The sequence below is a fragment of the Aspergillus novofumigatus genome, assembly GCF_002847465.1.
Source record: "Aspergillus novofumigatus IBT 16806 chromosome Unknown P174scaffold_1, whole genome shotgun sequence".
In the NCBI taxonomy this organism is placed as follows: Eukaryota; Fungi; Ascomycota; class Eurotiomycetes; order Eurotiales; family Aspergillaceae; genus Aspergillus; species Aspergillus novofumigatus.
This window is the reverse complement of record NW_020194274.1, coordinates 2,302,985-2,327,052: the sequence shown is the minus strand read 5'-3', so window position 1 is coordinate 2,327,052 and position 24,068 is coordinate 2,302,985. Positions and strand designations below refer to the sequence as shown.

Below are 24,068 nucleotides of genomic sequence, written 5' to 3'. Positions count from 1 at the left end.
CCATGTTACATTCTGCCGTAAATTAATGACACATAGCGTCTTTCCTTCATGCGTTGATAGTCGAATTAACTTGCATCCACTGTTTTTGTCCGTTAAAATTTAAGTCGCTGTTACTGGAATAATTGGGGGTTCAGCTTCGTTTATATGCTGCGTATCACCGAGGTCTGCTGGCCAAATACTACAGTAGACTAAATCTGACGCTAAGTAGACTGCTATCACACAGCATGGGTGTAATGCTACGAAAAATCACCTGACACTACAATGGTATGGTCCTTGCAGGTCCTTTTGTATTATAGAGACTGTCGGACACACTTGATTCCCATCTATATGCTCGGGAGTCCAGTATATCTTCATCTAACGAATTCCTCTGCATTTTATCTAGAAGAATTGATACAGCAGGTTCAGCCACCCTCCTCACCATGTGCATCCTCACCATCTGACTCGGATTCCACAGCAGCGAGGGCCTCTCTCTGAGATTTCGGGTTGCGCTTACTGGCCTCGTTCTGTTCCGCCTCTGTCGCATCGGTAGGTGGCGTGGGCAGTTTAGAAGCCGCCATACCGCCCGACGTGATGTAAAGGAATGTCTCCTGGCTGAAGTGATCGATATGGTTGAAGAAGACCGAAAAGCTGTTGACTTGTCAGGGTCTGATTCGGGGGAGGAGAAAAATTGTGGAGACTTACGCATTCGCTTGCTCTTCCTCGCGGAAGATCCGATTATAGATCTCCTGCTGCTTGAACTCGTCGATTTCCTTCTGATACTTGCTGAAATCGATGGGTTCCTTGCCCAGCGTGGTGGTTGCCTTCTTGTTGTAGCCGTCGAAGATGGGCCGTTCGAGCAGCAGACCCAGTCCCGGCGCTTTGGGGATGGCGATCTTGGTGGGTCCGTATGAGTCCACGATGCGCTGGGGATCGCACCCGGCTCGGACCAGCATTGTCGCCATGGCGACCATCTTGCGGATCTGGTGCATCATGAAGCTTTGGCCGTGGACTTTGAGGCTGAGCCACTCGGTGCCGTTGATGATGATCGGGTTGCGGTCGACCTTGAAGGACTTGATGAAGCGTTTGGCGGAGGGGTCGGTGTGGGTCTTCTGGATGGTGTAGTTGTAGAAATTGTTGGTGCCGACGTACTTGTCTAGTGTGGCTTGCAGGCGGTCCAGACGGGCGGCGGGATCCGGTATGCGCGTTTGGCTTCAGTGTAGGCAGTCTTGACTTTCTTGACGGCCTCGTAGACTCGCCGCCTGCGGGCTTCTTCTTCGGCCGACGCCTCTGTTGGTTGCTCTTGGGCCGTCTGTTCCGAATCTGCAGGGTTGCCTTCGGAGGAAGTCTGTTGCGGCTCCTCCTTCTGACCAGCATCGTAATCCTCCGGAGCTCTCTCCTCATCGAAGTATAGAGCCTTTTCGACTAACTTGCGGAGATCTTCAGGGAAGGTATTAAGAATAGGCTTGATACGCTCATTATCGACATCTTCCCAGTAGGTAGCGACCTCCTCCTGCCTGGCTCTGTAAGCGTCAAGGTCTCCTTCCTTCTCAGCAAGCTCGACAATCTTCTTGCCAAGATAAGTGCTGGGATGCGGCGGCAGGAAGCAATAGCTTGGAATGAGGTACTCGTAGACACGAGAGTCGCACATCTGGTAACAGCTGAATCCCTTATTCGTGACCTGGATGTCCCAGACTCGGATCTGCGGGCAGAGCTTCTCGTTGATCTTCTTAATAATGTCTGGATCTTCCACAATCAGTTTCAGCGAAACGACGTTACCCGCTGCATGAACACCCTTGTCTGTGCGCGCGCATCGGACCAAAGACGACTTTTTGGGGTCGGCAGCGTTGGCTTTGGAGATGGCGCCTGCCGCAACGAACGCGGCAAACAGATCTCCTTCGATGGTCTTCTCCTTGTCACTCCTGGGTGCAAGTCAATATCGTATTCCAAATTTCCACAGGTGTCCAAGAGTCGTACAATTGCATTCCATGATAGCCCGTCCCAGCGTATCCAATTAATACAGCAACCTTCTTCTTCGGCCGCCGCTGCTCATTTTCGATATCTTCTGGCGAGAAATGCGTCGCATATATAGGCCCTGACACTTCTTCACCGTTCTCAAGCTTGCGCCGTTTGGCTTCGTTTTGCTCCTCATTGCGTGCTCTCTTGTCTACCATGTGCCGACTTGCCAGGTTAGTCGATGACAGTTAGGACTGCTTGATCATATCCGCGCGCGAACATACCTCCATTCTGCCCTTCCCATATTCCTCTTCTTACGCTTTTCACCAGCTTCTCCTGGTCCCTCAGCTCTTCGTTCGTTATTGTCCATGGTGAGTTCCGTCTCTGCCAATGCTGTAATGGCACTTTGGTTCCGAATTGCCGCTGCGCCGGCGTGGAATCGACTAATCTAGTATTTCGTAGCGATGGAGTGACAATTGCGAGGTTCCTGGCGGATGAATTAATCCCGGACAAGCACTGACGCAGGGAAACGTAGGCGCGCATGAAGAGACTTCTACTGCATCTGGATGGCTTCACCTTTCCGTTTTTTGACCTTTTTTGGCTGCGATTTGACGTCGGAGATGCGCTACACCAGATCGGGTCTAGCGGGAGATCGATTGCACTATTCCCGAATCATACAGCTCTTTGACGCCTCAGGCAGTAACAGTGGGTGCCTCGGGCATGCTCTTTGGTTCCAGCCTTTCACATCCAACTCGCCTCATCCTTCTCTTCTACCACGCTCCTTTGTCCCTGTTCTGCAGTTCGGTTGTGTCAAGGCTGCGTCCAGGCTGTTGCACCTCTTCTTCCCTCCTTTAATCCCGATCTGGCCATTTCGGCTGTCTAGACGGAAAAGAATGTCCCTCGTCTTTCGTTAAAGTTCTCTTCGGTGACATCAAGAATCTTTGCGCCGTTCCCCTTCGTGTTTGCTTCGAACCGCGCGAGGTAATTACAGGTTTATCTTAGCTACGCGATAAATCTCAATCTCCTCCAGGGATGGATCTTGCCAATACTCTCATCCGGACCGTGGTCCGGGCTTTCTATGAGACTCGCCAGATTCTCATAGTCGATGCGCTCTTCATCCACTCGGTGTATGTTTATTTCCGAGGGCTCTAAAAATGTCGGAAGCCTAGTTATACATGGCTGACATCCATCTCACTTTACCTGATCTAGACTCCATGCGGAAGATCTTGCCTTCCTCCTAGGCATGCAGCAGAAGGACTTGCGGAAACTTTGCGCCAAGTTGCGCGAAGATCGTTTGATCGCGGTGTATGGCTCGCTTGCAGTACCAGACTAATTGGACCTGCAACCAAGCTGACATGATTGACTTCTCCCCCGTGCAGAAGCACACGAGCCGAGATTCGAGATGGGTCAACCCGGCCTGTCAACCGTGAATACTACTATATCCCGTTACATCCGGTCATCGACGCAATCAAGTTCAAGGTCTCGAAATTAACCTCGACAATCAAAGCCCAATACACGCCAAGCGAGGAAAGGAAGGAATACGTATGCTTGCGTTGCGGCGCAGAATGGACGGAGCTGGACGTTCTGAGCCTGTATTCGGACGAGGGTTTCGAGTGCCAGAACTGCGGGGCCATCCTCGAGCGAACGGAGGACGTCAAAGGAGCCGAGGGAATCGATCGCACAGGACACGAGAAGAACAGCAAGCTCATGGCCCAGCTCGATAACATGCTGAAACTGCTCAAGCAGATCGACTCGGTCGAGATTCCCCCCAACGACTTCGAAACGGCATGGCAGCACAAGGTCGACGTCATCCGCAACCAACAGACGAACCCAACCAGAGCCGCCATCGTCGTCCCCTCGAAACAGCAAGAGGCCGTCCGCGGCAACCTCAAGACTGACGCCACCGCGCTGGAGATCTCCCTCACCTCCACCGAGGAGAAGAGCGCCGCCGAGCAAGCGGAAGAAGCCGCGCGCAAGGCCGCCCTCGAGAAGCAAAACGCCCTTCCCGTCTGGCACACCCACTCGACCGTCTCCACCACCGCCGGCAACGTCAACTACATCAAGACCGAGACAGACGCCGCCATCAAATCCGAAATCAAGGAGGAAGAAGACCGCAAACCCAAGATCGAGGGCCTGGACGACAAGGTCGCCGCATACTACGCCGAGATGGAACGAGAGAAAGCCCTGCAGGCCCAACGCGACGCCAGCAGTGCCGACGAGGACGATTCGGACGACGAATTCGACGAGGAGTTCGAGGACGTCGGCGGTGTCTCCGCTAGCGACACCGCTTCTCCAGCGGTCATGGGCGGGCCTACCAGTGCACCTACGTCTGCACCAGTCGGCATCAAGCGCGAGTTCGACACGGATTCCGGAACAAGTGCGCCTCAGACCGCTGTGGGCACGCCAAATACACCCGCCGACGAGGGACCGGTAGCGAAGAAGATCAAAGTGGAGGCTGATGTGAAAAAGGAGGAATCTGACGAGGATGACGAAGAGTTTGAGGATGTCTGAGGCGGACAGTTGGCCGTCTTCCGCAAGTTTCACGGATCACGAGCGCGGGCGCTTGCGATCAGGTACTTGCAGAAGGGAGACTATGGTGAAGCGACTAGGATATTCATAACCTACCTATTCTTGAGAACCCACTTTCACTCGGTCGCTGACTACTGGTTGGCTGGATATTACTGCTTCCGTAGGGAACGGATTCGTGCATCGTTCGCGAAGGATTTTTACACTGGCCTGTACAGATAGTTTCCACATGAAAAAAGAAAAGAAAAAAAAAAAGACTCAGTCGCCCATGACACAGATGTCGATTGAAAGAACATTCCATAGCTCTAGTCCATTCCTCTAAAACTTTTTCTTATAATCGTAGCAACTGAGATCATAGCTTCATTTGCTCCACAGCATCAGACCCTGTATAGGAGGTCAGTACAACAACCAAAGACGCCTGAACACACTCGACATGGAACCTCGTCATTGCGACGTCTCAAAGAACAATCACCCATCATGTAACGCAAGTTCGGGACGCTGTAAGATAAGGGAGGAAACCGTCACGGAGAAGTGCCAAACTCCAACCATGGTCGCCCGAAACAAAGGCCAAACAGCCAACGCCCGCTTCTGCTCTCGTTTGTTGGGCTGGAAAGGAAACGCCGACAAATGCAGAGTCTGCAAGTCCGATGTAGAACTTGGTCATAAAATCGTCACTCGTGTGTGATTCAATCACAGCGTTTCATCAAGTCCGTCGCCGGTCTACTCATCACGGTGAACCTGCCATTCCCATCTCCGAATCGCTCGGCAGCATGGAATTCTCTTCCCATTCATCTGGAGATGGTAAATCAGACACTGTCATCAAGGGTTAGATGTTGATAGGGGATGAAGGAGAAAATATTAGCATACCGGAAGCCAGTTCTTCTGGCATATTCACAGATAGCTCATCGATGGCTGCGCTAACGGCTACAAGTAGATGGTCAGCAACGATCCAGGGTAAAGGGACAATGTAGGTACGGAATCGGGGCAACGAACCTTGCGCCTGGCGGACAACCTCTTGGTCCTCTTCGCTGTCATCAAAATACGTAACCAAACAATGATCTATGACGGCTTTGACGCTCTCGATCACCCTTGCTTCCACATTGTTGGCAGGCCCAATCAAGAAAGTCTTTCTTAGCTTCTCGACACTGTTGCGCACGAGCTCCTTTGCGACCTCGGCATGATGCGACTGCCAATCAGGGCCCATATCTTCTGCTTCTGCGCTGAAGAGTATCTGGTGTAGAAGCGCCAAAGTGGTGTTCCTGACCGTCCTGTCAGGAAAGATGAGTAGAGTTGGAGCCCAGTCAGGTATTTTGTCCACAATCTGCGCCAGAAACCAATTCTTCTCTAGACCAAGGCGTTCGTTTCGACTTGTCAGCAAGCTTGTAAAGAATGCGAGATGCTCTCTACCGCCACTATCGTTGATTGACTCAATGCCCTTGGCAACAAAGTCAATGAGTGCAATGATTCTGTTCTCATCAGGGCTTCTTTGGCAAAGAACCAAAGTCGCCTCCAGAAACGGTGCACAGAGCTCAGCAGGTTCGACCCTGAGTCCATCTTCCAAAACCTTGCATAGCGGATCCATTAGACCGGCTTCAGGTTCCGAGTCCAGCAAAAGACCGACGATAGCCATAGAAGCGTGAGGATTATGATTTGTATGAAGAATCTTCTTCAGCAATGATAGCTCGCGATCCCTCCCGAGAGAACGGACGAACACATTTTCTGTGATTGTAAGTGAGAACTTGCCATTCGGTAAAGAGCGCCGCTCATCATCCGAGGTTGGGGCCACGGTGAGGTCAACCTTTGTCAACAGGAATGCCAAAAGATCCATGAGTTTCCTGTGCGAAAATTTCCTGCCCTTTTCGACCAGTCTGCAGTAAGACAGATATTGACGCTTCAACCTCTTTGAGTCTTCTCCATCGAGCCACACAATTTCCAGGCATTTGAGGAGGAACCCGCTGTTCAAGATCATCTCAGTCTCACAGCTTCCCAGGTTGGCGAGAGACAGAAGAAATGTGAAGTAATCGTCCCATGAACGGCTTGTAGTATGGAGAACGGGCCATAACCCATCCAGAGTGGCAACGACATTCTCAAATCCATCAAGGTATCGCATGTGCCATTTCTCCTTCGCACGGTCATCGAGATGTGTCTCCTCACGGAGCTCTTGAAGCCTTTCGAGTGCGCGCATAATGATCTTGATCGTACTGTCCCGGACAGACGCATGAGGACTTCTCAGTACCAGATTGCGAATACCTGCTGATCGCTCCACCACCCACTCAAGCACTCTGTGAGCTCCCTTTGGCAACTCATTGATCACTCCCACAAGCTCCGAGACGAGGACATCGAGACCCAGAGGCTCCCTGGTTCTCGCGATCAGTTGTTCTAGGGTATCTAATGCGATGAAGACCACGTCTTGATCCAGTTTGGGTCTCTTGTTCGTGATCTCCTTATCATGAATTCGGGACAGGAGATGTCGGACAAACAAGGCATGATAAGGGTCCATAAGACAGTATGTTCGTATAAAGACCTCATTCTCCATCGCAATGTGGTTTGCTAGCGGGATCGGTAAGGACACATGCACAGGATGGTCGGCCTTGGAAGGCTTGTACAGCAATTTCTCCGACTCCATACTCGAAATGCGTTGGTAGAAGAGCATGTAAGCGTTCCAGACCTTGTTGAATCGCACTTGGTTTACGGTGGCGGAGTGGACCGAGTCATTATAACCACCAAAACACTGATCTGCAATCTTGGACGGGTCGAACCTGCTTACGTCCGAATCATTGAATTCCACCCAAGAGCCTCTTCCTCCAGCATTGGGCCTCTCCCGAATATAGGAGTAGTAGTGCCCTGACTCGGCTGTTCCGCTGTGAACCAGGACCCCGACGAGCTTGAAGACGTCCTCTTGGACATCCGAGTTCTGGTCGGAAAGATATTCAACATTGAATGGGCTCATATCAATGTGCTCAGGAAAGCGGAATTCATCATTGATTTTGCTCCGCATCATTGTGATCATGTCAAAGTCGAAGCGCTTGAGGTGGAAAATGAGGTTGTCCGGCACTTCCTTCAAGCAGGCCCTACACCGAGAAGTCAGCGTCAGTTGTGCTACTGCGGAATGCCAATTGCAGCCTACCTTTTAACGGCGTCGACATGCCGCCCACAGGATGTGCAAGAGTATTTGTTATCTAGCGAGGATAGTCAGAATGACGGCCAGCCCACAACCTTTGTCTCTCGAAGTCGCTTACCTCCTTGCATTATCTCTCCTTCGACATAGGCCTGCAGACTCTCCTCGAGACTCGCTTTGCCCTTAATCTCGCATTGGATGGCGGAGAAAGGCTCCAGACGCTCGGAGATGTGAGGGCACTCCTTGGACTTGATTTGCTGGACCAGCTGGCCGCCGTAGAAAGACCGAAACTTCTTTTTGTCCTCGGTGCCAGTGATCTGGGCCTCCCATCTGTCAAACAGCAGGTTATAGAATTCGTCGACGTCCATTTGAATCGTTACATCAATTGGTTCGTTATCATAAGTTCGAATGTTATCTACCAGCCCTTGAGGATCAACATTTCTGAGCCACGTTTCTTGCATGTAAGCAAAGAGCTTCTTCGTTTCAGCGAGTAACCTCTGGGAAGCATCCGGATCTGAAAGATGGAGTTGCAGCATGAAATCGCGGAACTGAACGTTCATAAACAGTTGGGTTAGAAGAGAGTTCAGATAGCAGGTGTTGGAAAGATTCTTAAGTCCCGCATAACCTTCGGGAGCACGAATCATCTTGTGCCGATCAAAACACCAGCTGGAGGAGTATGTATAATCTGCCAGATCGCAACAGTTGGTCAGTATCACAATAGCCAGGCCGCACGTGCTAGGAACAGGAAATTTGTACCTCCAGGGATCAGCTCTTTGACACAATCGATTACCGTGCAGTAATCATCAGAGTATTTGCACAATAGACTGAGGATGCCATAGAGCTCTTGGCGGGTCTGAGCGTGCATGACTGGAATCTGCGGAACGATGAGGTTGTCCGATTCCTCAGATAGGTTGGGGAAAAGATAATTGTCAATGAGCTTCTCGGCAAGGTCGCTATAAGAGGAGGGTGAGTGAGGGTCGGAAACTGAGCATTTGATTCAATCAACTTACAAGGAGTCTACCCCAGTATTGCTCGAGTCAGCTAAATCCAGGCACGACCTCAAAAGACGACAGAATCCCAGAATAAGGTGATCCACGGGCTCCCGTCCAACGAACTTCCCAAGAGTTAGTGAGGAGAGCGGATACACGACGGAACTCTCACTGACCTCTTGTGTCTTATGACATAGCATGATGCTGCTCCACTGCTTGAGATACTCGCCATATATGAGGTCCTTTGGCGATTGGTCCGCGACTGATTGGAACACCAGGTGAGCGATGTCGAAAAATTCCTGGGATTGTTCAGCATGCTCCAGAGTCTGCGGCATGATCTTCACAAAAGTATCCCAGATTGTTGCCAACATATCCACTCTGACCGGATTCTCTGAGGCCATTGACTCTGATGAATCTTGCATTTCGCCATCGACCGATTTTGTTGGTTTCCTGACCAGCTTGGACGGGCTGCAGGCGACGGCGATATGTTCGATTATCTCTCTGCGAATAGGTTGTTGACTCTCATCCAAGAGGAGGGATACAAGGAGGCGGTCTAACTGTGCCTGTTGCTTGATAACTTCCCAGAATTTGTGATCGCGCAAGGAACCCTCAGTGAGCACGGCAAAGCAGTTGCAAACCAATCTCTGAACTCGGGACCCCAAGAGGCAAGTCGAGGGCATTCTCCGTCCGATTTCAATCAATCTCTGCAATCGCTGTACCAGCTGGGCGGAATTTGTGATTGTCAAAGAGTCGGCGGCTACAGGTGGTCTTACTACGCAGCGGTCAGACCGACGGGTTCAAGGTAGACAATGGCCAAGACAGCTTACCCATGAGAGCGTGAAGAAGGCATTCAACAAGGCTGGCGGCGATCTGAACTTTCGTCAGAGACTCTGGCAGTGATTCAGGCGCCTCTGGGCGTGTCAGGGCAGCAACGACGACACGGATGCTGTGAGAAACAAATGCCTGATCTGGAGCCGACTGCAATGATATCAGCACAGTCCACGATTGGCGAGGTCGGGGATTGGAACAACCTCTAATGCTTCTTCTCTCAAACAACTCGACAGGGTATTTGCAGAATAAAGCAGGCTATACGGTTTGTCCGCTGGGAAGATCTCTTGCTCATTCATGTGCACAGATTTGACTAATTCAACCACCCTCTCTTGAGGCGGAAAGACAGCGAGAAAGTCATAGATCTGTGGTAGCCGGAGTAAGTAACAAAATCGTCAATGAAACGCACGCAAGGCCAAAAACCAATACTCACCTCTCGAGCAAGGTGGTCCTGAAGATTGAGAAGGTCGTACAGGTCATCAAAATGCTTGAGTACCTCAGAATCTACCGGAGTAAGTGACGGACGTCTACCAGTCGAGGCTACCTCGCGGCTGTCAGCATTCTTCCGGATTAGGAGCAGCCCAGACCCAATCTTCAAGTCGCGTATTGTGAGATCAGGTTTCTCCAGAAGATCCACTCGTCGGCCACCTGTAATGGTGCTAAACTTCGAGAACCCCGTGAGCTGCTCGAGTTTCTCAACTAACTCAGCTGCGGTAGCAAGATCTCCAATTCGTAACGATCGAAATTTACTTTGAGCGCTTCCGTTGAACGTCTGATATCGTATTTCAATTAGCTCGCCCTTCACCAGATGATCAGGCAAGTTGGGCGGTGAATTCTGCGGCGGGCTATATTGAGGCCGAGTCCGTAGCCCCTGGAGGAACTGGCGAAGAAAGAGTAATGAACGACTGAAGCGTAGTGCGTCGGCTCGACTTTCATTTCCACTGAGGTCGCTTGCCATTGACTCGTCAGTACCATTGGCGGTGTCGCCAATGGATGGCTTCAAATGAGCCGCGGCAGACTTGAGTTGTTCAACACAACGATCCACCAAAGCAATATGAGTTGCCTCAACGGCCGATCGCGGAGAGCGGTTGATCACCGAGTGATCAAGGTAGACCTCGATCGCAAAATTTGTGGCGTCCGTTTCGATTGAGCCGGGCGGAGCCGTGAGAATGAAATTCCAGATACGGTCCAGCCCGGGAATTGAGACGACCTCATTCTCTTTAGCGATTGGCGGCGGATTGAATCGGACCTCGTAGTTGACCGCTTGCTTTGCGAACGCGAGCAATTCGGGAGAGTACTCATTAGGAGACAATTTTGGAAGATATTCTTGAATACACCTTTCAATGAATGGATTGCGTTTTGGGCTGCGTCTCATGAGTTCGCACAACATGTCCCACACAGCTCTGCGGCCCTGTTCCACCAGTGTTTGGGACACGAGCACCTTTTCCCAAAGGACATCAGCCAGGTCCGCCGTGATAGAATCAGGGACTTTGTCAATAATGCGTGCAAGTAGTTGAATTCTGGATATGTATCCGGTCTTCGAAAAGGATTCGGCAAAGTCTGTCTGCTTCATGTCCACTGTGTGAACCATTTCGGCAATGACCAGGGCCGGAAGATCAAAATCTGTGGCAAGCTTGCGTATCTCCTGCGTATCGTACCCCGGAAGGAGAGCGTTCAAGGCCTGAATGCTGCCGACAGTAAACTGATTCATTTCAGCAATATCCTGAATGCAGCGCTCGTACGTCTCCATCTTATCACTTTCACTCAGCCCGACACTTATCAACGAGCTCAACTGCGAGCTCGCAACTCTCTGCAAAAAAGCCTTGTGCTCTACCGAGAACTCTTCAAATGCAGCACTCTCGCGAATGAGGCGCACGCACAAACGCAGAGGAACAGCATCCACATGGGATGCATCCAGCAAGTCGTGTCGATTTCTCTCGCCCTGTTTTTCGCGGACCTGATAAAGCAGTTGCTCACAGAACTCGACCATCCGTGCGTCAAACCGAGACAGAGGTAGCTCGAGAAGCTTGGAGCACAGGTAGATCAATGCTGAGGACAATGGTGAATGCATGTGGAATGTCCTGGTAAGCATCCCGAGCACTTCAGATACTGTCCGCGGATCTTGTGACTCTGTCACCGTCTTCCAGATGGTATCCGTGTCTAAGTCGCCGTAAGTAGAGGTAACTATCAGGAAGCCGACAACATTTCCACTTCTACTAATGAGCTGAGGATGTGAATCGACGCCGACAATGTAATCGACAACTTTATTCTCCCTCAGGAAGCCGACGAGGAACCGGACAAGCGGGTGCTCAGTTCCTGTGGGATTGGGTTGGATATATTGCCGCCATACGTTGACGAGATCCGCTTGCATAGTCTCTATGCCATGAACCCTCAACTCCATGCGGCCATCCTTGATATGCTTCTGTAGTACGGCAAACCTCCAAGCATAATAAATTATCCAGGCACGCTCATCTTGGGAGATATGCTCAGGGAGCTCGATCAAGAGGTCTTTGGCGACCTGCGATGTGAAACTCGAATCGCGGCTGATGGCAAGATAGATACCCGAGATGCACCGAAGGATCGACTCACTCGCATCGCTTGTGACCCACGGGGACTTCTTGGCGATGTGGACCTGATACTGTCCATCGATGTCCCGTGCGAACTGATAGACCTGCTTCAGAAAAAGAGGAAAAGACGAAGATTCAGCGATACTTTCCTCCTCGCGTATCTTCCATTGTTCGACCCCAGAGTCCATGATGTTGTGCACGATGGTGAGGGTGTGCACCAAGGAAGAAGAGAGCTGCGACCATTGGGGTCTAGAAACAAGAGCCAGGAGGCAAGCAGCATACTCAGATAGCAGGTGGATCGTACCGATCGGAAGGAACGCAACTCGAATATTGAGCTGAACGACAAGGTCAACGATCTCGGGACCGTGGGCGCGTTCCATGGCGCGATAGAAGGGAATGCCGTGTAATTGTAATATCCAGCCCAACGCTTGCAAGTACGCCCTTGACATAAGATCCACGGCCTGCACATCTGTGTTCTCGGCCAGTTGCTTCAAGGTTAGTATATCCAAGCGCACCAGACGAAAGCCAAGCAAAGCAAAGTTGATAAGAAATTCCTCCAAGCAAGACCAGATTCCTTGGCCATCATCAGGCTCCAGAGGCTGCCTATAATGGATAATCGTCAGCGAAGAGTTCTGCCACCTTGTCGTAGTCGCCGACGACTGGTGTCTCAAAAGGGCTGCTTACCCTCTGCGAAGCAATGACTCCACAAGCAAGGGTAAATCTTCCCAGAAGATTCGGTCATCCACGTAAGTTTCATCAGTAAATCGATCCAAGCTCTGTGCAATCTCATCGAACCAGTGCTTCACGGCCAAGAAGACACCAACATCGTGTTGAGTTCCTGCCCGGCCCAGCTCCGTTAGTCCCGAGCAGCTTCAAACACGCACAGAAATTATTGGATACACTTTGCATACCTTTCTCAATGATTGCGCTGATCCCCTCCAAGTTTTCCCGTAGGTCATCGGCGTCTCGTAGCTTGGGAAAGCTATCGCTCAAAGGCGGCTGTCCTTGGAGTTGCACCACCTCTGGTGTGACAGGGTCCCGCAAAGCTTCCCCGAGCGTCCTCCACGTCGAAGTGTTGGGGTCCTGATCCATATCTTCCAAGTCGGCTACCTCAATCTCCGGACTCTGTGCAGGCGTCGACGATATCGAGACGACTTTGGGGGAATCAGCGGGTAGGGCAGCATTAGGCGGACCAGCGCCAGGATGCTCGGCGGTAGTGTCTAAGGAATCAGTCGCCATGGTATCGGAGGTGGGAGATTTCACATTGATGGTCACTCTGCTGGCGGGGGCGGTCGACGCAGGGACGTCGTGATCTGTCGTTCCGGGCGTGGCAGGAGCAGCCGGCGTCGGCTTGGACATTCGAGAAATGGTAGCTTCGTCTATCGACAACGACTCAACGGCACCGCTTCCACTGTCAAGGCGCGGACGTTTCCGGGTAGATTGGGGATCGAGATCGTCCATGGAATCGCCGTGTAGACGCGTCGAATCGGTGGATTGAGTAGCGTCAGGCGGGGTGCTAGAGCTATCTAGCGGGGCAGCTGCCATGACATTTTCTCTACCTTCTGGTCGGAGTGTGAGGGAAATTTGAGGTATAATAGGAGGATGTAGTAATGGCCGACAAGTTGATGTCTACCCACAAACAGATAAGATAATAAATTCTCTCTGCGTATGGGGTGATAAGACAGAAAAGAGAAAGTGTGCGAGAGTATGCGTGCGAAGCGAAGGGGGGTATGTCAATGGATTATTATGTAGAGAGTGGAAAGCAGAAAGCTACATAGATAACCACCAGATAGAAAGAAAAATTGAGGTAGATAGGCAGCTATCACTCTAATCGGTGAGAAGATGATAATAATCACAAGTTTGGCGGAGAGAAGAGCACAAACCAAAGCAAACACCACCAAATCAAAAAGCTCGGACTTGGAGAGCTGAAAGAAGAATTAAACCTTAGAATTAAGAACAGGCAGCTCTGACGTTGTGGTGGAGAATGGCCTGGTGGGTCACCCTGTGTGATTCAAGCGCTGGTAGGCTACTGTTTTTCTTTGTCCGGAGGCTATGAACACATGAAGCCTACAGAGTGGGTGAGTGTGAGGCTTGGGTGGAGAAGAAACCCTTGATACAGCTCCTCCTTTGGAAGACTTGATCTATGTATTGTTAAAAGATCTTTTCTGCAATCTAATATGAAAATACTACCTAGGTGTAGTTAAGACCTCTCCGTAAGGTGCTATGGGAAGGACAACACTAAATAATAAGTATGGAGTACGGAAAGCTATTGTGCAATCCCCCGCGTGGCAGGTCAATAAGCTACCTTGTTTGCTGCCCCTCAGAAGATGCTCTTCTGAATATCTGTCCCTGCAATTAGCGCCTTGGAATTTTTAGCTTTGAATCGCATCGCAATCTCAGCTTTGTATGGTACAGGAGATCCTGGTCGCTGCGAAGGTACCGAGAGGACTTTTCAGGAGTCAACGTCGAAGGATCATTATCATTAAGATTGTACATACCCCTTACTGATTCTCATGGTGGACCTTGTTACGTGCATGTATAGCATCACGTCTAGCTTAGTTCATTTAGAATGCGACTATCATTGCTTTGCATTACCTTAGCATTCTTCGCTAGTCAACCCGCCAACCATCGGGAATTGTGAGGTGCCTGAGGCTGAGGAGAATTTGGCGTGCTCGGATGCTTGCAGTTCTGCCAGTAAAGAATAAGTTCTGATGACGTCTCAGACATACTGCCGCTTGATGTTTCACCCGCAGATAGTTGAATCCATTGTAAAAGGTACGGACCACAGAGGGATCTTCGTCTGATGCTCATCCAAACCTAAATCTCCTGGTCCCCACAGAAGCTTCCTAGACTTCTACTATGGACTTCTAGCGCGCCCAGTTTTTCATCTAAATTAAAGGTTTGATCAATCTACTCAGTTTATCGATTCTTTGATTATTTCCATGCACTTGAGATATGGTTTCCGCGATACTCATTGGGGCCTCGCATGGAAGTGTCTGTGCTACTATGGGCTTGTACAAGAATGCTAACATACATTAAGACTGAGAGGTATGCACTTTGTGAAATGTACGCCGAGGTCTGAAGAGGTGTCATTACTCGGTCATCGATGTCTCAATCTTCCGAATGATCCTAGCTGGATTCCCAGCAGCAAGATGGAAAGCAGGAACATCCTGTCGCCATCGTCATCAGTCACAGACCAGAAGGCAAAAAATGACCACAGCTGCTATGACTATAGACATACCTTAGTTACTACACTGCCCGCCCCAATCGTCGCTCCCTTCCCAATCGTAACCCCCGGGAGGACGATCACGTCTCCGGCCAACCAGCAATCCTCGCCGATATGGATTTCTTTTCCCAGCTCCGGGCCCTCAGTTCCATTGCGCACAGCGGGGTCCAGCGGATGAATTCCGCTATATAGACTGACGTTCGGACCTAGCATCGTTCGTGCCCCAATAGTGACAAGGCAAGTATCGATGATGACGCAGTTGAAGTTGATGAACACCCCTTCTCCTAGCCGCACGTTGAAACCGTAGTCGATCCGGATCGGTGCCTCGATCCATGGCTCTCGTGATAGAAGAGCATCGTCTTCGGCGGGGTCCTGTTTTGGAGGTGGAAGAGGAGTCTTGTCATCAATGATACTATCAACTGTCAGCTGGAGTTCAGTGAGTATGCGAGACTTGCTGCTCCCACATCTCAAGGTAGATTGTCGGTGTTACGAGACCATGTTCAGGATTGTACTCGGTATCATACACACTTGAGAATCTTTTTAATATCACTTACTCTTTCCAAAGCTCGATTTGTCGCCGGCGAGATACGTCACCGGCATTGTTGAATCGCTGACAGGCATGTTTACAGCGAGTCCGAGCAGCTATCAGGTCTGGAGTGAAGGCATAGTAGAGCTCCCCTCGGAGCATCTTCTCTTTCTCGGACGGCATCCCGGTGAAAGTCATATTACAAAGATATGGACCTGTAGAAATTGTGTTCTTTGTTGGTAGACCATGTTCGACTCCAGCGATTGAAGCGTCATATTGTGGTCGAGTGGGGAAGTGACAACAATAGCTCAGGAACAATCCCGAAAGTTGGACTAATCAATTCTCCCATATCCACAACAGATGCACTGGTATTGTTCTTGATCCGGCATAGATAAACATACACTATTGTTCTCTTTAATTTGCAGAAGATGCATTGATATTTTTTTTCTAGTTCATATTCAAGCTCTATACGTCCAGCCAAAGTTATAATAATCCAAGCTATGACGCTTCTCTGAGACCACCACAGTTTCCGCCGACAGACCAAAAAAGCTGTCTACCACCACTACCACTTCCACACTCTCACCCCGACCGGAAACCAAAATGACCAAACAAACCTCATCTCAAGACGAAAGCGTCTCCTCTGGCAACCAGCCCGACACCAACAACATCACCAGCACACCAGGCTGGCGACCCGCGCGACCCGCGCCGCCGCGATCCCGATCCCCTCCCCCCTCGACCCATCCAACTATCCCAACGGCGAAAAGTCACTCGCAGGCATATCGCTACGCGCCTTCCTCCTAGGCACAGCCCTCGGCATCTCGACCAGCATCACGCTCTACCTCCTCCTCATCTCCCCGCACCCGCTGTGGCGCGTCCCCTTCTTCATCTCCTCGCTCGCCCTCTTCCACTTCCTCGAATACTGGGTCACAGCGCAGTACAACACCCGCTACGCCACGATCTCAGCATACCTCCTCTCCTCGAACGGCTGGGCCTACAACGCCGCGCACAGCTCCGCCGTCGCCGAGTGTCTGCTCTCGCACACCCTCGGCCCGCGCGATGCATACACTTCGCTGACCGCGTCCGTCAACGGGATCAAGTGGCAGGTCGTGCTTGGGATTGCACTGATGCTGTGTGGTCAGACGATCCGCACGCTGGCGATGAAGCAGGCGGGGACGAACTTCAACCATACGGTGCAGGTGGAGCGGCAGGAGGGCCATACCCTTGTGCGACACGGGGTGTATGCGGTGCTGCGGCACCCCAGCTACTTTGGGTTCTTCTGGTGGGGGATGGGGACACAGCTGGTGCTGGGGAATGTGGTTTGTTTCGTTGGGTATGCGGCTGTGTTGTGGAACTTCTTTTACAATCGGATCAAGCGTGAGTGTTTTCTTCCGTCTGTTGCTGACTGCTGGTGGATCGGGCTAACGGAACGTAGGGGAGGAGAAATTTTTGGTATGCTTCTTTGGAGACGAATACGTCGAGTACAAGAAGAGAACTTGGGTTGGCATTCCTGGGATCTTCTGATGCCTATCTTCAAAAGATTATATCCCATTTTTATATTGTACACTTGGAAGAAAAAGGAGGATGAAATGTGTATCAATCATATATAGAACTTGCCAGAATGGTATCACCATATACAACCGAACGCCCTGCGCTATAGATCCAACGCGACAGACCATGACGCGCGCTTCGAACCCGTCTAAAGTTTACTCTCCGGTGCTACTGCCCCGACTGCACCGCTCATGTAGGCGCCCTCTGCATGACTTCCCGAGTCGGCATCTGGAGCTGTATTCCCAAAAAGAACCAGTTCACGACCGCCTCGTGTACTCCACCAGGTGACGCAGTAATGGGCGCGGTCGACATCCATCTCACCACTACTCAACGCTTCCCAGAACCGCTCAATGCACATTTCACGCATCTCTGGTGTGCGAATCGTGTGAATGAGATTCGCGGTCAGTGGCAGCCACTCCTCGAGGTCCTCCACGCGCAGGAAACAGAGGCTGTCTATCAAAGCGAGGATCAAGGCAGCTTGCTCGGATACTGGCGGGGCCAGGCCCTGAGCACTTGCTGCTGCTCCTTGCGTGGATTGCGGTAGCATCTTGTCGGATGCGTTTAGAGCTCTTTCATGCAGAACTTCGAGGAGTATAGATGGCAGCAGCGGCTGGCTATTTGCAACGAGCGACGGAGGGGCAGTCACTTTGATGACGGTCTTGAAGGCGAGGCGGAATTGGCGGGCGGATAGATTGTCAGGGAAGACCTTTGAAACATGAGCACACCTCAAAAGACCGGAAAGCCAAAGCCGGGACTTACTGCAAAGAGATTGTCGATGTAGAAGGGAAGATGCCGAGCTGCTATGGCTGCATTTCCCGGGATGGCAAAGACAGCAAGAGCCACACTATGAGCGGCCTCGAAAATCTCGAGTAAATGGTTATTCCCGCCTGCTGCGAGATACGGTAGTGTTGCTGAAATTAGAAGCTCCTCACTGCATTTCGGAGACAAAACAGGGGTGAAAAGCTCGACGGTATTCAAAAAATAGAGATCCAGACAGCGCTCAATAGGGTGCTGTGGAATTTGACCAAGCTCACTTGGTTTGACACTCTGTAGGAAATTCTCCGCCAGGTCCGGATACTGTGAGAGGATATCCACGGCTGTAAGGGTCACGAACGTGTGTTGCGAAGATGCATTTTGACCGAGCCGACATGAGACAAAGTAAAAGTTGCGAAGTATGTGGAGAGCTTGCATTGAAAGGTAGGGTGCAGCTTAGCGAGTCAGTATGCAGAACACAGCCAATTCTATCGGTGGAGGACACTCACTTCTATCAGCTGAAAGAATGTGATCGTTGAGTACCCTTCCCAGGACGGCGCGGAGGACAATCACAACAGAATATAGGCAGTTGCGGAGCAGCTTCCACAGGCTTGGAATAGTAGATTTGAGCGACTCAGAATCCAGAAACTCGAGTTCTTCTGATGCGTCGATTTCAGATAACTTATTCTGGCGCCATTGGACCATCAGCGTGCGACCAAAATGAGCAATCTGATCTACATATTGAGAAACCAGGGAGGGATCGATGGCATTTTCAACTGAATGCGCAATCAGTCGAGACAAGGGGCCCAAAGCTGATATCAGAGGACTCGAGATGATTGCCGTCACCCGACCGAAAGTGACTGACTGTGATGACCACTGAAACCGCTTCCCCGGTGCTTCAACAATATCCTTATCAATGGTTCCGAGAAAATATCCTCCTTCTAAACCCTCAGGGGAGAAGTATGTTGTCTGAACCAAAACAGGAAGCAAGCGGTCGTAGCTGATTTTGCTCCTCTCGTGATCCGACAGAAGCTCAAAAGTATGATTCAGGACCGAAGTGATACACTGCGCATCAATGCCGTCTCGGGAATCCAGCTCCTCAAGTGCAAGTTGCGCAGCTGTGACGAGTGCCGACTCGAGTTTCGTCCGTATGCTCCACGGTAAGCCTTGTCTGTTCTGACCTTCAAATCCGATCAGAATACCACCCAATAAGAGTAAATGTCTCCAACGTGGTGATTTCTCATCCGCTCCGCTCACTACTGCTTTCACCCAATCTTCGCGTTCAATCTTCCTAGGTTTTGCGTATGGTAATCTAGGTTCCACCGGCTCGTCGTTTTGTAATATCGCAATGGCCGCTGTATTGAAGACACTGATTATTCGCCGACATGCTTGTAGGTCAACAGGCTGTTCCCATATCGCTGGAGCGGAGAGCAATTGTGAGGCAAGCAAGGTGATATTGAGGGGATTTCCCAGGAGAGTTAGAAGGCTGGTCGCAGTGGGCAGGAGGCTGAAAGCAATATGTCAGTCAAGCACCTTGTGCATAACTTGGGTGAACGTGATCTTACTTGATAGCGTCTCGAAGCTCCGATGTCGATTGAAGTGACCGCAAGAGAGCACCCAGAGAGCGTTCCGTCGCCATGTTAGACTCACAATGCGAGCGGCACAGCTGCCACCCGTATCATAGGAAATGGGTCTGTGTGACGAAGAGAAAGTCAAGATGTACTCCGTACCAAGATGATCAAATGCAACGGGACTGGCTGCCGACATCACGCTTACCGCGGAGACCACAGATCGGCTGCCGAGGTAAGGGTGACGACGTGCAAACAGTGCAAACAACCCACCACAGCTTCACCTGTTCCTACTCCGTACTCCCTATCTTATCGGCTGGAGCTATCTGGATTGCTTTCCACATATCGCGTCGGGTCAAGGTTCGCGAAGATGTTTTTACTCTGCTTCCCTAAGCCGTAAGGGTGATATGGCAGAGAAGGTCTTTGCCAGTATCCATCCCTGAGCACAATGGCCAACAACCGCGTTCCGATCAACTACCAGACACCACCTTTTCCGGCGCTATACGATCCTGTGCCGACCCATCATCCTCCACAGGTCTACTATCTCTACTATACACGAGACATTTGGCGATTCACCCTCTACTGGACTTTTATATTTTACGCAGCTAGCCACCTGGCCGTCGCTGCATGTGCTGTGGTCACTCAAGGTCGGAATTGGAGGGTTTGCCTGGCCGTGCCGCTGGTGTTCTCTGCCATTGCTGCACTGGAAGCTCTTCTAGCTGGGAGTATTATTGGCCTCATGTGAGTACTTTCGGTTCACCGATCTCTAACAGCAGATTCGGGCTAATTGGGTTTGAGGCTCGGTGCTGTCTACGAAGCGGGTAATTTCAGGATGTCCACATGGATTCCCATGATATGGGGCGGTATCAACGTCCTGGTCCTCATATTGTCTAGTTTTCCCATGCAAGGTGGCCTATAATCGCTCGGTTCAATAGAGACTTAGGCCTAAGCTTTGGCAGATCGATTAGACCCTTGAGTTGAGCAAACGCCGAATCTCAATGAGCTGCAGAACTGCCGTCAACCGGATTCCCAGCAAAACGGAATCTCTCGACAACAAGCGACTATTCGCATAACAAACGGTACAAAATATTCTACCACAGGATATATCACATTTGCAAAAAATTGTTCTCCTGAGAAAACGCCTAGCTGCATCCGAAAGCTGAAATATCGCTCGCCTTTACGCCATATCCCCGTCGAACTCAAATAAACATCCGAGCACGCGGTGTCTCATCTTCGATACGGGTTGTCGGGCGTGCTGCTTTGCAGACCGGGGAGCCCCGCGGAATTTAGAGATGCAGCCAAAGAGGCAAAATTTTGAGGAGAAATGCCCTGGGAAAGGAGCTGCTTTTGTAGCTCCGCAAGGTCAACATTCAACGGCGGAGTACCTGACATAGCAGGGGGCATGGGGAATCCAGGAATGCCTGTGGTCGGAGGAAAGTTGTATGCCTGAGAGGGGTTTTGCTGAGACAAAATCGCTGCCAGGCGGCCAGGGTCCATTTGAGGCATGGATGCAGGCATGCCAACTTGCGGTGCTGATTGTGGAGCACCAATACCTGGTAACAATGAGCCAGATCCTGCCTGCAGAGAACCAAGACCGGGGGGAGCAATCTGGATCCCGGGGAGAGTCTGGCCGGTAGTATTCTTCTGGTCAACCAAGCTTTCAGCCTCATCTTGTGCCTCTTGCTCTTCTTCTTCACGCATCTGTCGCCTTCCAAACCCACGACTCCATGTTCCTTGGGCTTCGGCAGCCTCCTCGCCGATGTGAAATCTATCTTTCATGTAACTAGTCTCCCCTGGTCTTGCTCGAGACCAGAAGCGCGTGAAATTGTCTTTCGAGCCCGACGCCAAGATATGACCCAGAGGATGCCAGTCGAGTGACCAGATTGTCGCACCATGGGCATATTGGATCCGATGGGCAGGGTAGATGACCTGTGCTGGGGTATTCGCAGGATCAGGACTGTCGTACGGGGCAATTGTAGGAACCTGTCCTGATGGAAGGTTGGGTTCATCAAGTAAATAGTGGTATAATGATCCATCCTCGCTCCCTGTGGAAATGAGGGAACTGTGAATAGGATGCCATGTAAGAGATGAAATAGGCTTCTCATGCCCCCGGAGAATGCAGATATCCCGCATCATACGTAGATCAAATACTCTCGCAGTCTGATCACGCGATGATGTAGCGAGAAGGTTGCTGTTTACTCGCGAGAATCGGGTAGTCGTGACGGTATTCTTATGACTGTGGAGGGTCGTCAAGCACCTAGCGGTACGAGGATCCCAAAACTTAACCTGGTGGTCTTTCGATCCGGACACCAGAAGGCCTTTTGTCGGGTGCCAATCGCACGATTTGACGTCCCAGTTATGACCTGTGAGAACGGTGTCGGCAGTTCGTGAGGTGAAGTCGAAGATCTTTAGGGTCGTATCATCAGACGCGGACAGAAATTTGGTGTCGCTCGGTGACCATGCTAAATCTCGTACGGCATCGTGATGTGCATCATCGATCGTCTCCACATTGTTGAAATTCGGTCGCCAGTATTTGATGTCGCCCTTTTGTCCTCCTGAAATCAGCCAGTCATGGCTATGCGACCACGCTATCGAAGTTACTCCTGCTTGTACCTGATCATAATGTGCCTGCTCAAATGATCAGCAAAAAACCACCTCGTGTACGATGATTAGTCGGGTGGAAGCAAACGCACGTCCATGACGGTCTCAAAGTTGAAAGCCGTTCCGTTCCATAGCATAAATTCGCCAGTATGTCCTCCTGTCAACAACCGTCTTCCTTCGGGCGTCCATCTCACAACTGTGATAGGTTTCTTCGATTTACCGATCGACTGGTGTAGATGCCGCACTGGTATCGTATCTGCAGGAGAATGGATTCGCGCCAACGGCGGAAGCATCTTTGAAAAGAGCGGCCGGTTAGTTGACATCGTTCACTTGGGCGCGGACGTCCGTAGACAGCGCGTATTGACTCACATCGACTACATAGCTTGCGCTTGGTCTCTCTGTCTCCATCCGATGACCTCCTTTGTATCGTGGTTGTCGTGTGCGCATCCATTGTACGAGCGATGAGCCGTAATCAGTAACCAGTCCTTTGAATTAAGAATTAGTGTCGCAACGACGAAGTCGGGAATTCCTTCAGAGAACCTACTCGGACGTCGGGGGCCCACAATTCCACCCTCGTATGGTTTCCTTCCGTAAGGCTGGGAGTCGCCGGACGGATCATCGTAAAAAGCCATCGCTACACGACTTCGTCTGGAGATGGATTGCTCAGGACAGGGCTGTAATCATGACAGGGAAGGTGAAGAGTCGGGCTAAAAAGAATTGACAAGCTTTGGTGCGTATCGCAGAAAGAGCTACTTTGAGCGAGAACGCATCAGCAGCCTGTAATGGCGAGCTCTGATCGAGTTCTTATTGTGTTTTGTCGTCGACAGCTAGAGTTTAGAAGTAAGGTATGACCGGGGCGGTCGAACCTCCGTCCGCAGAGTCTCCCCACTCGTCTCCAATTAGGATTAATGCTTGGCAATCAAACGGCGTCATTAAACATTGATCTAGAAGTCGTTTGAATGCCACTCTGCGAGACAAAAGATTACTTTATCAAATGTAAATTTACCAGAGACGACGATCCGCATTATCTGCGGACCGTATTACAACCTTCAACGTCCGGGACTCTAAGCAGCCAGTATCGAGACCATAACATGAAGCACCAGAAATTCTCCATGTATGGTACAAGCTTATTTGTCGCAACTCTCTTGCTCTTGTTCGCTGTCGCTCCAGCTTCTCAAGGACATCTAAACGTTTTGCCATCCCAATGCCGTTATGACTCCATAGAGGTTTCTTTCCTCATCCGAAAATGGACTATACAGCAGTACTCCTAACTAGCCCAGCAAGGTAGTCCTTGTCTTATGCTTCGCGTAGCTAGACACGGGCTTCTCATCTGGTCTTGCCGCTCTTGCTTCCGATATAGGTTCGTTCAAACATGGGGTCGTACAAACTCATAATGTTCCTGGCAGACGGATCCGCCGCAATCCATTCAGGTGTATGGGCGCAAGACACTCCTGGAGTCGATTCAGTCCAGCTGACTGATTCCATAAGCACTCGATGGGATATATTTAAGTGAACAATAAAGATCATCCTAAAAGATTGAGCATCGATCTTCTTGTAGGCGATAAGTGGCATCAGCTCGATAGGTTCCATATTCATTACCTGGCAACATATTATATTAATTGTTAGTGCACTCGACGTCCTGATGCTATTCTCCTGGGTATTGAGATAGCACGGCGCCAGGTCCCAATCAAGGCGAGAGATAAGAAAAGAAGGACCTAGACTCTGTCCTTAGTGCAGCAAGCAAACAGGAATAGCCAGTAATTGAGCGATAATGAATCGAATCAAGAACCTTGTGCTGTCGGAGACGATGTCAACGGCGTCTAGGCATGCATTTGGCGCAATGGTGATGCATTGGTGCGTGGGTCAAGCGCATGCGGGCGTGACGG

The 24,068-nt window shown here is 50.8% G+C and overlaps 9 protein-coding genes across 9 annotated transcripts; 5 read left to right on the top strand and 4 right to left on the bottom strand.

Moving 5' to 3' along the window:
• Nucleotides 1-287: 287 nt before the first annotated feature.
• On the bottom strand, nt 288-2,495 carry P174DRAFT_508890 (pseudouridine synthase PUS2). The gene is made up of 5 exons (XM_024831500.1): nt 2,217-2,495; nt 1,954-2,157; nt 1,160-1,898; nt 682-1,127; nt 288-627 (listed from the first exon to the last, which is right to left on the bottom strand). Exons 1-5 carry the CDS (start codon nt 2,300-2,302, stop codon nt 402-404), a joined length of 1,701 nt encoding a protein of 566 aa, XP_024687268.1. The 5' UTR covers nt 2,303-2,495; the 3' UTR covers nt 288-401.
• Nucleotides 2,496-2,964: 469 nt separating this feature from the next.
• On the top strand, nt 2,965-4,443 carry P174DRAFT_363520 (putative transcription factor TFIIE complex alpha subunit; the record flags this gene model as incomplete). The annotated part of the gene is made up of 3 exons (XM_024821930.1): nt 2,965-3,059; nt 3,142-3,237; nt 3,312-4,443. 3 exons carry the CDS (start codon nt 2,965-2,967, stop codon nt 4,441-4,443), a joined length of 1,323 nt encoding a protein of 440 aa, XP_024687267.1.
• Nucleotides 4,444-4,694: 251 nt separating this feature from the next.
• On the bottom strand, nt 4,695-13,868 carry P174DRAFT_447266 (putative ubiquitin C-terminal hydrolase). The gene is made up of 13 exons (XM_024828652.1): nt 12,872-13,868; nt 12,645-12,798; nt 9,827-12,563; nt 9,597-9,758; nt 9,393-9,543; nt 8,742-9,337; nt 8,587-8,690; nt 8,333-8,529; nt 7,698-8,261; nt 7,586-7,637; nt 5,452-7,529; nt 5,326-5,382; nt 4,695-5,271 (listed from the first exon to the last, which is right to left on the bottom strand). The coding sequence occupies exons 1-13, from the start codon at nt 13,503-13,505 to the stop codon at nt 5,186-5,188; spliced, it is 7,572 nt and encodes a 2,523-aa protein (XP_024687266.1). The 5' UTR covers nt 13,506-13,868; the 3' UTR covers nt 4,695-5,185.
• Nucleotides 13,869-14,920: 1,052 nt separating this feature from the next.
• Nucleotides 14,921-15,803, top strand: P174DRAFT_437087 (uncharacterized protein). Its single transcript, XM_024826192.1, has 3 exons — nt 14,921-15,130; nt 15,202-15,598; nt 15,651-15,803. The coding sequence occupies exons 1-2, from the start codon at nt 15,011-15,013 to the stop codon at nt 15,376-15,378; spliced, it is 297 nt and encodes a 98-aa protein (XP_024687265.1). The 5' UTR covers nt 14,921-15,010; the 3' UTR covers nt 15,379-15,598; nt 15,651-15,803.
• Nucleotides 15,804-16,062: 259 nt separating this feature from the next.
• On the top strand, nt 16,063-17,349 carry P174DRAFT_437085 (protein-S-isoprenylcysteine carboxyl O-methyltransferase). Its single transcript, XM_024826191.1, has 3 exons — nt 16,063-16,345; nt 16,477-17,086; nt 17,145-17,349. The coding sequence occupies exons 1-3, from the start codon at nt 16,313-16,315 to the stop codon at nt 17,231-17,233; spliced, it is 732 nt and encodes a 243-aa protein (XP_024687264.1). The 5' UTR covers nt 16,063-16,312; the 3' UTR covers nt 17,234-17,349.
• Nucleotides 17,210-19,737, bottom strand: pex8 (putative peroxisomal membrane protein Pex17). The gene is made up of 4 exons (XM_024823115.1): nt 19,579-19,737; nt 18,523-19,520; nt 18,020-18,468; nt 17,210-17,966 (listed from the first exon to the last, which is right to left on the bottom strand). Exons 1-4 carry the CDS (start codon nt 19,650-19,652, stop codon nt 17,409-17,411), a joined length of 2,079 nt encoding a protein of 692 aa, XP_024687263.1. The 5' UTR covers nt 19,653-19,737; the 3' UTR covers nt 17,210-17,408.
• Nucleotides 19,738-20,029: 292 nt separating this feature from the next.
• On the top strand, nt 20,030-20,500 carry P174DRAFT_416389 (uncharacterized protein; the record flags this gene model as incomplete). Its single annotated transcript, XM_024824494.1, has 2 exons — nt 20,030-20,322; nt 20,380-20,500. The coding sequence occupies 2 exons, from the start codon at nt 20,030-20,032 to the stop codon at nt 20,498-20,500; spliced, it is 414 nt and encodes a 137-aa protein (XP_024687262.1).
• On the bottom strand, nt 20,447-23,002 carry P174DRAFT_382328 (WD repeat protein). Its single transcript, XM_024823114.1, has 4 exons — nt 22,727-23,002; nt 22,552-22,667; nt 22,275-22,475; nt 20,447-22,209 (listed from the first exon to the last, which is right to left on the bottom strand). The coding sequence occupies exons 1-4, from the start codon at nt 22,812-22,814 to the stop codon at nt 20,809-20,811; spliced, it is 1,806 nt and encodes a 601-aa protein (XP_024687261.1). The 5' UTR covers nt 22,815-23,002; the 3' UTR covers nt 20,447-20,808.
• Nucleotides 23,003-23,186: 184 nt separating this feature from the next.
• P174DRAFT_437081 (uncharacterized protein) lies at nt 23,187-23,516 on the top strand. Its single transcript, XM_024826190.1, has one exon. It carries the CDS (start codon nt 23,295-23,297, stop codon nt 23,451-23,453), a length of 159 nt encoding a protein of 52 aa, XP_024687260.1. The 5' UTR covers nt 23,187-23,294; the 3' UTR covers nt 23,454-23,516.
• Nucleotides 23,517-24,068: the final 552 nt, after the last annotated feature.